Source organism: Haliotis asinina, chromosome 15, assembly GCF_037392515.1.
Source record: "Haliotis asinina isolate JCU_RB_2024 chromosome 15, JCU_Hal_asi_v2, whole genome shotgun sequence".
NCBI classification, from domain to species: Eukaryota; Metazoa; Mollusca; class Gastropoda; order Lepetellida; family Haliotidae; genus Haliotis; species Haliotis asinina.
Genome location: NC_090294.1, coordinates 52,638,265 through 52,652,374, shown reverse-complemented (window position 1 = coordinate 52,652,374; position 14,110 = coordinate 52,638,265). Strand labels below are relative to the sequence as shown.

Genomic DNA, 14,110 nt, shown 5'->3' with positions numbered 1-14,110 from the left:
TATCCAAAATAAATTCTCGGACACCCATGTCCAAAGTATGGAACATGGTCCAGAAAATCAAAGGTAAAGGTACTAAATCTACTGTCCATCATCTTAAACATGGAGATCAATTACTTACTGATAAATTAGATATTGTGAATAAACTGGGCGAAACTCTTGCTAAACACTCTGCCTCTCCGAATTATACACCTAAATTTCAGCAATATAAAAAACAACAAGAAAAGAAAAGTATTAATTTCACTTCTGATAATGGGGAAGATTATAATGAAACTTTTTCTATTCATGAACTCCATACTGCTCTTGATCAAGCTCATGACACTGCTACTGGAGCTGATAACATCCATTATCAGCTCCTGAAGCACTTACCAGAATCCTGTTTAGAGACGCTCTTGTCAATTTTTGATGATATTTGGACTTCCGGGAAATTTCCTTCTTCATGGCGTGATGCTATAGTAGTACACATACCTAAACCTGGACGTGATCATACGGATCCATCCAATTATCGTCCGATTTCATTAACTAGCTGTGTTTGCAAGACCATGGAACGCATGATAAATAATCGACTTGTTTGGTACTTGGAAACAAATAACCTTATCACAGATATACAATGTGGTTTCCGTAAAAACAGAAGTACTGTCGATCATTTAGTGCGTTTAGAATCATTTGTGAAAAATGCGCTGATTAATAAACAACATGCTGTGTCTATCTTTTTTGATCTTGAGAAGGCATATGACACAACCTGGAAGTATGGCATTCTGAGAGATTTACATGACTTCGGTTTGCGAGGTCGTTTGCCTGAATTCATAGGCAAAATTTTTAAATAACAGACAATTTCAAGTCCGAGTGGGTTCTACCCTGTCTGATCATTACAATCAGGATCAGGGTGTTCCACAAGGCAGCATTTTGTCAGTCACACTTTTTAGTATTAAGATAAACAGTCTATCAAAAGTTTTAAACGATTCAATTGATGGATCGTTATTTGTGGATGATTTTAATATTTCTTGTCGTGGTAAAAATATGCATACCATTGAACGACAACTACAGTTGTGTTTAAACAAAATTAATAAATGGTGTCTTGAAAATGGCTTCACATTTTCTAAATCGAAAACTAACTGTATACATTTTTGTCGTAAATATAAACCACATAAAGACCCTGAACTATCTCTAGATGGCACACCAATTAAAATTGTGAAGGAAGCTAAGTTCTTGGGTCTCATTTTTGACTCACACTTAACGTTTTTACCGCATATTAAATCACTAAAGACTAAATGCCTGAAAGCACTTGACTTGTTGAAAGTGGTCTCAAATTCTAAATGGGGAGGGGATCAAGCTACCCTTCTCCATCTATATCGATCTCTCGTGCGTTCTAAACTCGATTATGGCTCCATTGTCTATGGTGGAGCCTGCAAAAGCAACTTAAAACTATTAGATTCAGTCCATCATCAAGGTCTAAGACTTTGTCTTGGCTCCTTTAGAACTTCACCTGTTGACAGCCTGTATGTCGAGGCTAATGAACCATCTCTTGAGCAGCGACGTATAAAATTAGCTTTACAGTATGTAATAAAACTATATTCAAATAAGTCAAACCCTGCATATAACTGTGTTTTCAATCCCCTGTATGAGGATTTATACAATGAGAAGTCTTCTCTTGTTTCGCCTCTTGGTTTAAGAATAAAACCACTTAATTCTGCTGCCAGCATTGAGCTGGAAAACATAGCTCCTTCCCGTCTTCTTTCTTCTCCTCCTTGGCAGATGGTTAGGCCACAAGTTGACCTAACATTAACATTTAAAAAATCAGAAACGAATGAATTACAGTATAAACAAGAATATAATCAACTGAAACATAAATATAGCAATTATAAATCCTTATTTACAGATGGGTCCAAGGACGGTGGCGCTGTGGCTTGTGCCACTGTCATTGGATCCAGAACAATATCGTCTAGATTACCAGATAAGAGTTCTTTTTTTTACAGCAGAAGCTAACGCCATACTAACAGCTCTTAAATATATTCAAAGACGCCCGAAACGTAAACAGTATATAATATATTCCGACTCTCTTTCTTGTCTTCAGGCTATTAAAAATATCTCTTGCAAACATCCACTTTTAATTGAAATTATTGAATTGTATAATAAGCTTGCCACTGGCCAATACGACATCGTCTTTTGTTGGTTACCCAGCCACGTAGGCATTTCTGGTAACGCAATGGCCGATCTTGCTGCCAAGGCAGCACTCAACAAATCTGTGACACCACTTCTTATTCCATACTCTGATTATAAAGCTAGCATTAGAACTTACATCCGAGATCTGATGCAGACGAAGTGGGACACCCAAGTAGGTATAAATAAATTACATGAAATAAAACCGTATATTGGTTTCACCTACTTGGGTTGTCAGTCCAGATTTGAAGAGGTTATTTTAAGACGATGTCGTATTGGCCATACTAGATATACTCATGTGCACCTGTTAAAAGGTGAGGATCCTCCGTTTTGTATCCCTTGTGATGAGAGAGTCACGGTCAAGCATATTCTGCTTGACTGTGTTGAATTCTCCATCACAAGGGATAAATATTTTACAGTTAAAACAATGAAGGATCTTTTTACCAGCGTTAATTCATTTTTAATTATAGGTTTTTTAAAAGAAATTGATTTTTTGATGGAATTTTGAATGTTATGTTGTGTAAATAGATGTATTTTAATGATTGGTAGTTTGGATTAGTAACTTGAATTGTTGGTGGCTGTACCCTCAAAGGGGATTGAAGTACTGTAAAATTATTGTCCTCCTGAGAGGGTACGCAAGTCCACAACATTCACAGTAAATTTAAGTCTACCAGGATTTTAATCGTAGTAATCATGTGATTTTAATTTCGGCTAACTTTTCATACAATCGCCAGCAGCTGAAGGGATGGTGTAAATCCAACTAGGGACCATGTAGGTAGCAAAGGTACTGCAAGTCCCCATGGTTCCTAGTGTGGTGATCTACCTTCTGTTGTTGGCGATCTATAGTCTGTTTTTATACTGTATTGTCTAAATAGTGCTATTAGTTTTAACTTTCCATGCTAGTTTTAATTGAAATTGTGATATTCTAGTTGTTTTACTGTCCTTCGTCGACAGGTCTTTATGATGTATATATGCTTTTTTTCATTGTTGAATGTTCTCGTCACGATATGGCTGAGATATTGCCGATGTGACGTTAAATGTTAACTCACTCACTCACTCATCATCATCTCAATGCCCTCGGCCCCCTCTACACGCAGGCCAGACAGCACATAGGACTTCTCCCAGGAAAAACTGCCTTATTGAACCCACCAAACACTTTCCAGAGCATATATAGACTCCCCAACACTGCAGCCATCTACATTATTACATTAGTGTCAGGACTGTGCTCCTGGTGGAGAATCTGGGCACTCTCCTGATCTGTGCCCAGATATCAGCAAGTACCAAACTGGGGGGGGGGGGGGGGGGGGGGGGGGGGGGCAGCGAGGACAATGATTAGTCTGACAACAGTGTACTTGGGATGCAAGACGGACATTTCAAATGCGAGGATCGCATGCTTAACATGCTTTTAATGATTCATGCCAGTCACTATGCTGTCAAAAGGGACACAAAATTCAAAGATATAAATAAATTCACTGGCTTGGTCAAAAAGGACAATATCAGGTTTCTTATTCTTCTAAGGCTGTATTTGGGCCTGTTCCAAAAACGTTTGAAAGCATAATTTTCCATGACGTCGTTTCACAGATGGACCTCAGAAGCAAACCTACAGGCATGGCGAAGACGGTAGTAGAAACAGCGAGTCATGCCATGTCTTTTAAGCCATGCTATTTGTGCCATTGAAGGGCATCCACTGACAAGGTATTGGACGGTCTCTGGGAATTCATTACATACTCGAAATTTAGCACTTTGGCGATTGCGAGGTGACTGGTCCTGAAGAGCAAAAAGGAAGCCAGCCAACTTCATCAAGGCAAAGCAGTCAGTGGAATTGCTGACACACGATGCACGATTATTAATAACAATATGTACATATGTCATGGCTCTCTCAAAGCAGGCTTCTCGAAAAGCTTCTCTACAAATGACTGACTCTGAGCAGACTTTGCGAATAACTTCACCTGGTTTACTCCCATCGCTGTTCCTTCCAGCAGTGCAAAGCCATGAATAAAAGCAGCCTAAAATTTCAGATTCGTTGGAATTCGTTGCTTTCATCATGAATCTTGACATGTATCACCGCAGGATCACCCGATAGATAAATAGGTACAAACGTGCACAATAAAATTCTGTCATGAAGAGCCTCCACATTAATCAAACCCCGACCTGAAGAACTGATTGGCACATATAAACAATTAAGAGAGGAACGAGGGTGGTGTGCACTGTTATCAGACATGATCCTTCTGGTCAGGCGGTCAACTCTATGGATGTCCTAGTTTGTCTAATCAACTACTTCAACGAAAGAGAAGACGGGGGACTGGCACAACAAAACAATTGGTGGCTTTGTCCTTGTTTCGAGCATTTAGCTCAGAGCCGGATGAGGCCAGAAGGCTTTTTGTAACTAAGGTCAGTGGGCTTATTCCCTCACTGGTCTCATCCAGCTGTGTACCGCTGACCTTCTATTGCATGTATGTCACAACACAGCACGTACAAAACATATTTTAACTTGAACGCTGCCTACAGTAAATATATTCATAAAGTCGTATGCTTCATTGCTCAAACGTCAAGGGGAACTGGAAAGAATTACTGTATATTTGGATAGTCGCAATGTAAATTTCTCTCCGCAACTGTATATACACCCAAACATTCTTTTAACACGCATGTGTGGCTGGTGTTCTGCAAACATCGCACCATGCATGTATCGAAAACACATGGTATCATCACAAAATCCTACTTTCCCAAGGGCTCTGTTTCAGATTGCTCGTAGAAGCATAAAGTGGCATGTATCTACAACACACACGCCATTAACAAGCATTTCAGCCATCTCTCTATTGTTTGATACCATTTTGTTGCAATAATACGTAATCTCTACTTGCTGATCATAAAAGCAGACAATACACTAAGAGTAAGGTACAATGCAAATATACTGTAATAAATATCATCAAAATCTAGATCCTGGAGTAAATATCCAAAAATTGGTGAAATAGAGGACACGTACTAAGATAAACATCGCCATAATACAGATATACTGGAGAAAACATCCTTAGAATACAGATATACTGGAGTAAGCATACTTAGAATACAGATATACTGGAGTAAACATCCGTAGAAGACAGATATACTGGAGTAAGCATCCTTAGAATACAGATATACTGGAGTAAGCATCCTTAGAACACAGATATACTGGAGTAAGCATCCTTAGAAATCAGATATACTGGAGTAAGCATCCTCAGAATACAGATATACTGGAGTAAACAGTAAGTTGTTTCAAAGGCATTTAGAAGTTGGAGGAATCAAAGTAAAAGTGCTTTATGGTTCAACTTCTTTATTATACAAGGTCACAACGTTTCAAGACCGATCCTAGTCTTCTTCAGGTGAAGTGAGGGTAAAACTAAAGGGTTGTAGTATATATACACATAAATACTGAAAGACTGATAACAATGGGTAACAAGATATACAGGTTTCTATTAATTGATGTACAGGGTTTGATTGATTGAGATGTGCAGGCTTAAACTGATTGGTGTGCAGGCTTGTGTTGATTAGGTTTCTGTCTCGAAACGTTGTGACCTTGTATAATAAAGAAGTTGAACCATAAAGCACTTTTAGTTTGGAGTAAACATCCTTAGAACACAGATGCACTGGAGTAAACATTCTGAGAATACAGATATACTGGAGTAACTATCCTTGGAATACAGCTATACTGGTGTAAACATCCTTGGAATACAGATATACTGGAGTAAACATCCTTGGAATACAGATATACTGGTGTAAACATCCTTGGAATACAGATATACTGGAGTAAACATCCTTGGAATACAGATATACTGGAGTAAACATCCTTGGAATACAGATATACTGGTGTAAACATCCTTGGAATACAGCTATACTGGAGTAAACATCCTTGGAATACAGATATACTGGAGTAAACATCCTTGGAATACAGCTATACTGGAGTAAGCATCCTTGGAATACAGATATACTGGTGTAAACATCCTTGGAATACAGATATACTGGTGTAAACATCCTTGGAATACAGATATACTGGAGTAAACATCCTTGGAATACAGATATACTGGAGTAAACATCCTTGGAATACAGATATACTGGAGTAAACATCCTTGGAATACAGATATACTGGTGTAAACATCCTTGGAATACAGATATACTGGAGTAAGCATCCTTGGAATACAGATATACTGGAGTAAACATCCTTGGAATACAGATATACTGGTGTAAACATCCTTGGAATACAGCTATACTGGAGTAAACATCCTTGGAATACAGATATACTGGAGTAAACATCCTTGGAATACAGCTATACTGGAGTAAGCATCCTTGGAATACAGATATACTGGTGTAAACATCCTTGGAATACAGATATACTGGTGTAAACATCCTTGGAATACAGATATACTGGAGTAAACATCCTTGGAATACAGATATACTGGAGTAAACATCCTTGGAATACAGATATACTGGTGTAAACATCCTTGGAATACAGCTATACTGGAGTAAACATCCTTGGAATACAGCTATACTGGAGTAAGCATCCTTGGAATACAGATATACTGGAGTAAGCATCCTTGGAATACAGATATACTGGTGTAAACATCCTTGGAATACAGATATACTGGAGTAAGCATCCTTGGAATACAGATATACTGGAGTAAACATCCTTGGAATACAGATATACTGGAGTAAACATCCTTGGAATACAGATATACTGGTGTAAACATCCTTGGAATACAGCTATACTGGAGTAAACATCCTTGGAATACAGCTATACTGGAGTAAGCATCCTTGGAATACAGATATACTGGAGTAAACATCCTTGGAATACAGATATACTGGTGTAAACATCCTTGGAATACAGATATACTGGTGTAAACATCCTTGGAATACAGATATACTGGAGTAAGCATCCTTGGAATACAGATATACTGGTGTAAACATCCTTGGAATACAGATATACTGGTGTAAACATCCTTGGAATACAGATATACTGGAGTAAACATCCTTGGAATACAGATATACTGGTGTAAACATCCTTGGAATACAGATATACTGGAGTAAGCATCCTTGGAATACAGATATACTGGAGTAAACATCCTTGGAATACAGATATACTGGAGTAAACATCCTTGGAATACAGATATACTGGTGTAAACATCCTTGGAATACAGCTATACTGGAGTAAACATCCTTGGAATACAGCTATACTGGAGTAAGCATCCTTGGAATACAGATATACTGGAGTAAACATCCTTGGAATACAGATATACTGGTGTAAACATCCTTGGAATACAGATATACTGGAGTAAGCATCCTTGGAATACAGATATACTGGAGTAAACATCCTTGGAATACAGATATACTGGAGTAAACATCCTTGGAATACAGATATACTGGTGTAAACATCCTTGGAATACAGATATACTGGAGTAAGCATCCTTGGAATACAGATATACTGGAGTAAACATCCTTGGAATACAGATATACTGGAGTAAACATCCTTGGAATACAGATATACTGGTGTAAACATCCTTGGAATACAGCTATACTGGAGTAAACATCCTTGGAATACAGCTATACTGGAGTAAGCATCCTTGGAATACAGATATACTGGAGTAAACATCCTTGGAATACAGATATACTGGTGTAAACATCCTTGGAATACAGATATACTGGTGTAAACATCCTTGGAATACAGATATACTGGAGTAAGCATCCTTGGAATACAGATATACTGGTGTAAACATCCTTGGAATACAGATATACTGGTGTAAACATCCTTGGAATACAGATATACTGGAGTAAACATCCTTGGAATACAGATATACTGGTGTAAACATCCTTGGAATACAGATATACTGGAGTAAGCATCCTTGGAATACAGATATACTGGAGTAAACATCCTTGGAATACAGATATACTGGAGTAAACATCCTTGGAATACAGATATACTGGTGTAAACATCCTTGGAATACAGCTATACTGGAGTAAACATCCTTGGAATACAGCTATACTGGAGTAAGCATCCTTGGAATACAGATATACTGGAGTAAACATCCTTGGAATACAGATATACTGGTGTAAACATCCTTGGAATACAGATATACTGGAGTAAACATCCTTGGAATACAGATATACTGGAGTAAACATCCTTGGAATACAGATATACTGGAGTAAACATCCTTGGAATACAGCTATACTGGAGTAAACATCCTTGGAATACAGCTATACTGGAGTAAACATCCTTGGAATACAGATATACTGGTGTAAACATCCTTGGAATACAGCTATACTGGAGTAAACATCCTTGGAATACAGCTATACTGGAGTAAACATCCTTGGAATACAGATATACTGGAGTAAACATCCTTGGAATACAGATATACTGGTGTAAACATCCTTGGAATACAGCTATACTGGAGTAAACATCCTTGGAATACAGATATACTGGTGTAAACATCCTTGGAATACAGATATACTGGAGTAAACATCCTTGGAATACAGATATACTGGAGTAAACATCCTTGGAATACAGATATACTGGTGTAAACATCCTTGGAATACAGATATACTGGAGTAAACATCCTTGGAATACAGATATACTGGAGTAAACATCCTTGGAATACAGATATACTGGAGTAAACATCCTTGGAATACAGATATACTGGAGTAAACATCCTTGGAATACAGATATACTGGAGTAAACATCCTTGGAATACAGCTATACTGGAGTAAGCATCCTTGGAATACAGATATACTGGTGTAAACATCCTTGGAATACAGATATACTGGTGTAAACATCCTTGGAATACAGATATACTGGAGTAAACATCCTTGGAATACAGATATACTGGAGTAAACATCCTTGGAATACAGATATACTGGAGTAAACATCCTTGGAATACACATACACTGAAGTCAACATTCTGACATTGTAGATATACTGGGGATATATAGATAAATATTCTGCATTGCCTTTGTAAAAATGAATATTACATTTATGTGATGGGAACAGCACAGAAAACGATCAACTATCTGTAATTATACTATATACTAGTATTCAACTGTGAAAGACCTGTAGATATTCATGAACAATGTCGGAGTACGAGAAGACGTGTAGGTATTCATGAACAATGTTGGAGTACGAGAAGACGTGTAGGTATTCATGAACAATGTCGGAGTACGAGAAGACGTGTAGGTATTCATGAACAATGTCGGAGTACGCTAAGACCTGTAGGTATTCATGAACAATGCTCTCCCACCTGCAAACGGAGGAACTATTGGTTACTATCACGGCTGACCAGATGTATTCTTGAACAATGCCGGAGTACGCTAAGACGTGTAGGTATTCATGAACAATGTCGGAGTACGAGAAGACGTGTATGTATTCTTGAACAATGTCGGAGTACGAGAAGACCTGTAGGTATTCATGAACAATGCCGGAGTACGCTAAGACGTGTAGGTATTCATGAACAATGTCGGAGTACGAGAAGACGTGTAGGTATTCATGAACAATGCCGGAGTACGCTAAGACGTGTAGGTATTCATGAACAATGTCGGAGTACGAGAAGACGTGTAGGTATTCGTGAACAATGTCGGAGTACGCTAAGACGTATAGGTATTCATGAACAATGCCGGAGTACGAAAAGACGTGTAGGTATTCATGAACAATGCCGGATTACGAGAAGACCTGTAGGTATTCATGAACAATGCCGGAGTACGAGAAGACGTGTAGGTATTCATGAACAATGCCGGAGTACGCTAAGACGTGTAGGTATTCATGAACAATGTCGGAGTACGAGAAGACGTGTAGGTATTCATGAACAATGCCGGAGTACGCTAAGACCTGTAGGTATTCATGAACAATGTCGGAGTACGAAAAGACGTGTAGGTATTCATGAACAATGTCGGAGTACGCTAAGACGTGTAGGTATTCATGAACAATGCCGGAGTACGCTAAGACGTGTAGGTATTCGTGAACAATGTCGGAGTACGCTAAGACGTATAGGTATTCATGAACAATGCCGGAGTACGAAAAGACGTGTATGTATTCATGAACAATGCCGGATTACGAGAAGACCTGTAGGTATTCATGAACAATGCCGGAGTACGAGAAGACGTGTAGGTATTCATGAACAATGTCGGGGTACGAGAAGACGTGTAGGTATTCATGAACAATGTCGGGGTACGCTAAGACCTGTAGGTATTCATGAACAATGTCGGGGTACGCTAAGACCTGTAGGTATTCATGAACAATGCTCTCCCACCTGCAAACGGAGGAACTATTGGTTACTATCACGGCTGACCAGATGTAACATCTTTATAGTCGCCAGGTATACCGCCAAGGAGGAATGACAGGAATAAACGAAAGTGTCTGCATCAAGGATGTCACAAATCTTTTCAAATAAGAAGATAGAACAACAATGATGACTGATTGGAATTACCCTGATTTGCTGTTTATTGTCCTTGGTGTCAAGGATAAAACACTTCTCCGATGTTTTCGGTAAAACTCGCGGAGGAGGTACCGAAGGCCCGAGGGGTTTTACAGATTCCAAGGGTTCACATTTGCCACGAAAAGCCGAGAAATCGTGAACTGTCATGGATGTTAAACAGAAACAGACATTCTTTTCAATTTATGCAAATGTTTGTGCACTGAACAAAACAACATTGATGGAATTGCCCATCAACACTTTGTCTTCCACGCGCAGTGCCAGGGTTATCCGTGTCCTACACGAACACATGGTTCATACTGACGAAAAGCCTCATTCATCACAATAAAACCACTAGGCTAGAGAGCGAAGGGTTTTCAATAACGTGACACTTTACGAACAGTGACAGAAAGACAAAATTGTACCAATCATAAATCGTGGTCATTCCGAAATCTCAAAATGATCGGTGCAAAGTCAGGGCAGAAGTCAACCCGATTCTGAAAGGAACCTACTTTTGACTGCAGAGAAAATCGGAGACAGGTTAATAAACAAAACGTCAGAACGCCATGTTCTCCACTCCCATCCCTTTATCATTTACCATTGTTACAGTTTCCTAGATTAGCAGGTACCATACTCTGCACGTGTGATTTCACCGAGGTGATGACGTAAACAATGCTGTGTGGGTGTATTTCACCGAGGTGATGACGTAAACAATGCTGCGTGGGTGTATTTCACCGAGGTGATGACGTAAACAATGCTGTGTGGGTGTGTTTCACCGAGGTGATGACGTAAACAATGCTGTGTGGGTGTATTTTACCGAGGTGCCACGCAGAGATATAACTGAATTACGACCGACAGGCTTTTTTAAATCAAACGTCTTTTTTTCTGCTGGCAAGACCTGGTCCGAGGAAGAAGATCATAGTGCTTACTAATCTAGAAATATATAACAATGGTAAATACTGAATTTCAGATTCAGTCCAGCAACCTTAGCACGCTTAAAATAGCTGTGGAATTCGTTGCTTTCATCATGAGTCTTGCATCACCACAGGTACAATAGGTAAAATAAATAGGTACAAGGCTCTGTTGGCTTGATATAGCGAACATTGTATGCTGACTTTTGTGGCTTTTTGTAATCCTATCTCCGAGTTTCAAATCGAGTTACCTCTTTTAAACTAAAAATTATATAGTATCATAAATGAGAGCTGACAAATCGCCAAATTAGAATATAACTTGTGTGTCCTCAAAATAAAGTAATCATTGTGTACTACATCACACATACGTGCATCTGTGGCCGTTGAGTTGAGCCAGACGTGAGACACGGGAAAATATGAGACATTGCTCTAATGGGCTGTACTGTCGAAACTCGCATGCATAATTCTTTCTTGTGCACACATTTCAAAAGTATTGGTCATATGGTTAGGAATATCTGTTTGCCTTGATTGCCGCCAAAAGAGCGGGGACATCACACGCGCACATATGCACAGTATGTACATGTACAGAACACGATAAATAAAATCATCCGGTTCTCGCACAGCCGTGTATTATAATCCATGCTGTCAAGATCAGGTGAGGGTCGATTTTGAAGTCCATGTTTAATTACTCTGGAATACCCAACGTGACATTTCCCAGGTGTGAATGGACACCTGTTTCTATATCTTTATTCATCTTAAGTCCTCGTCCTTTGTATTATAGTTTTAAAGTAATTAATAGTTCCCAAATCCTATATTGTGTTTTGTATATATCAGAGTATTGTTGATGAATCAAAAACACCATGTATTCCAGTCCAATCTAAGCTGTATTGTTGCAGGACAATCGCCATCATCTACCTGATTTCAAGCCATGTGTTCACAATGGATGTCCCTATTGTTATCCTACTAGTGCGTAATTGTATAGGACTTTCCCAGTTAATGATGCCCTGTTTGTGCATTCTGGAGTCTATTGACGTCAAAATCACTTAAGTGAGCCTATCGACATGCCTCTACCCTCGAGCGACAGACATTTATCTTCTTGATAATGGTGTTTTGGAGTAGGTCTGAAATTGCTTGTAACTGGATGTATATAAGGGGGAGTGAATTGGAGCCATTCCACTTGGTAAGGTGTCAGTATCACGATGCACACCTTCATCATAGAGGTCCTTTCGCTCACGCTCTTTTTTGCTCTAGCGGGTGAGTGTTTCATTGGTATGTTCTTTTTTCACATAGATTATGAATTAAAGAAAAACTGAAATCAGTTTAGATGTACAGGCGAGGAAACGTGCACAGTGATTAGAAATTTAATATGTATTTTCCAAGATGTGATCAAAAGAGACAGCGAACTAGAGACAGTATTCAGGTTAATATTAATTTTAATATTTTATAATAATTTTTTCTTGCCTGATGTTTATATCGTGCACTCATCTTCCCTGAAATATCTGAATATATATCACATAAAACAGACATCTAACATATGACGTATAATTCATTAAACCACAAAACATGTGTCTGCACAGAGGGAGGTGGGAGCAGATCGCCATGCGCCCATCTCTCCCGGTCACCGAACAGCAGAAAGTACACGGAGTCCGTCAACAGAAACAGGTAAGTTGTCCACACAAGACTGACTCGTAAGTCCTGGAACTGATCCAGCGCAACCGATCTTGTTCATATGAGATCGTGAACATAGAGACGGTACCAAGTGTCCCTGATCTTAGTCATGATGAGAGAAAGGACACAGAGACGGTACTACCTGTCCTTGTACCCCTGTATCAGGTGCCCATGACCGTGTTCATCATCAGATCATGGACATACAGAAGGCACCACGAACCCGAACCTTGTTCATTATGAGATCACGGACATAGAGACGGTACAGTGTTCCCCTGATTTTGTTCATTATGAGATCATGGACATAGAGACGGTACCACGTGCCCCTGATTGTGTCCTCTGAGATCATTATGAACAAAATGAGTCGAGTTGGCATCGGAAAATTAGATGTTGTCCAATTGAATCTGTATCGGATTATGATCAATGTGTTACATGAATCATCACACGTTGTTTCCATGACAGACGAGCATCATCCTGTGACGGATCTGAGACCTACCGAACACCTGATGGGAGCTGCAACAATGTGAAAAACCGCCTGTGGGGAGCAGCCGGAGTCCCTCTCCGTCGGACTCTCACTCCAGTGTACGCTGACGGTAAGCACGAGCTGACACAAGGGGTAGACGAGTTAATTAGGGTGAAACAAAATTTTCAATGGAAGAAATAATTTGCAATATAATCATGATATGAAAATCAAGTTTACCGTCGCAGTATACGTTCCGCATCAAACTTTGACGTGATCGACATTCTGAGCAAATATCCATGCTGGTGGGGTGAATGTACATTTTACTGACGAACCAAGGGATGCAGGCCAACCGTTCCAGAACAACCAGAATACGATTATACAAACAGGCAGCCAAGGCAAATATAGAAGCATCATGTTACTCAAATGAATGGGTATAATTGGAGTGACTGCTGGAACAGTAGGTTCATGTGATCATCTACCCGCATTCT

General features: G+C 39.3%; 1 protein-coding gene across 1 annotated transcript in view; it reads left to right on the top strand.

Annotated features, from left to right (window-relative positions):
• Positions 1-12,650: 12,650 nt before the first annotated feature.
• Positions 12,651-14,110, top strand: part of LOC137265328 (peroxidase-like) — a 28,949-nt gene continuing 27,489 nt past the window's right edge. The window contains exons 1-3 of the mRNA XM_067800697.1: positions 12,651-12,748; positions 13,072-13,156; positions 13,622-13,752. Coding sequence (XP_067656798.1) covers positions 12,694-12,748; positions 13,072-13,156; positions 13,622-13,752 — 271 coding nt within the window. The 5' untranslated portion in view covers positions 12,651-12,693. The remainder of the gene's footprint in view (positions 12,749-13,071; positions 13,157-13,621; positions 13,753-14,110) is intronic.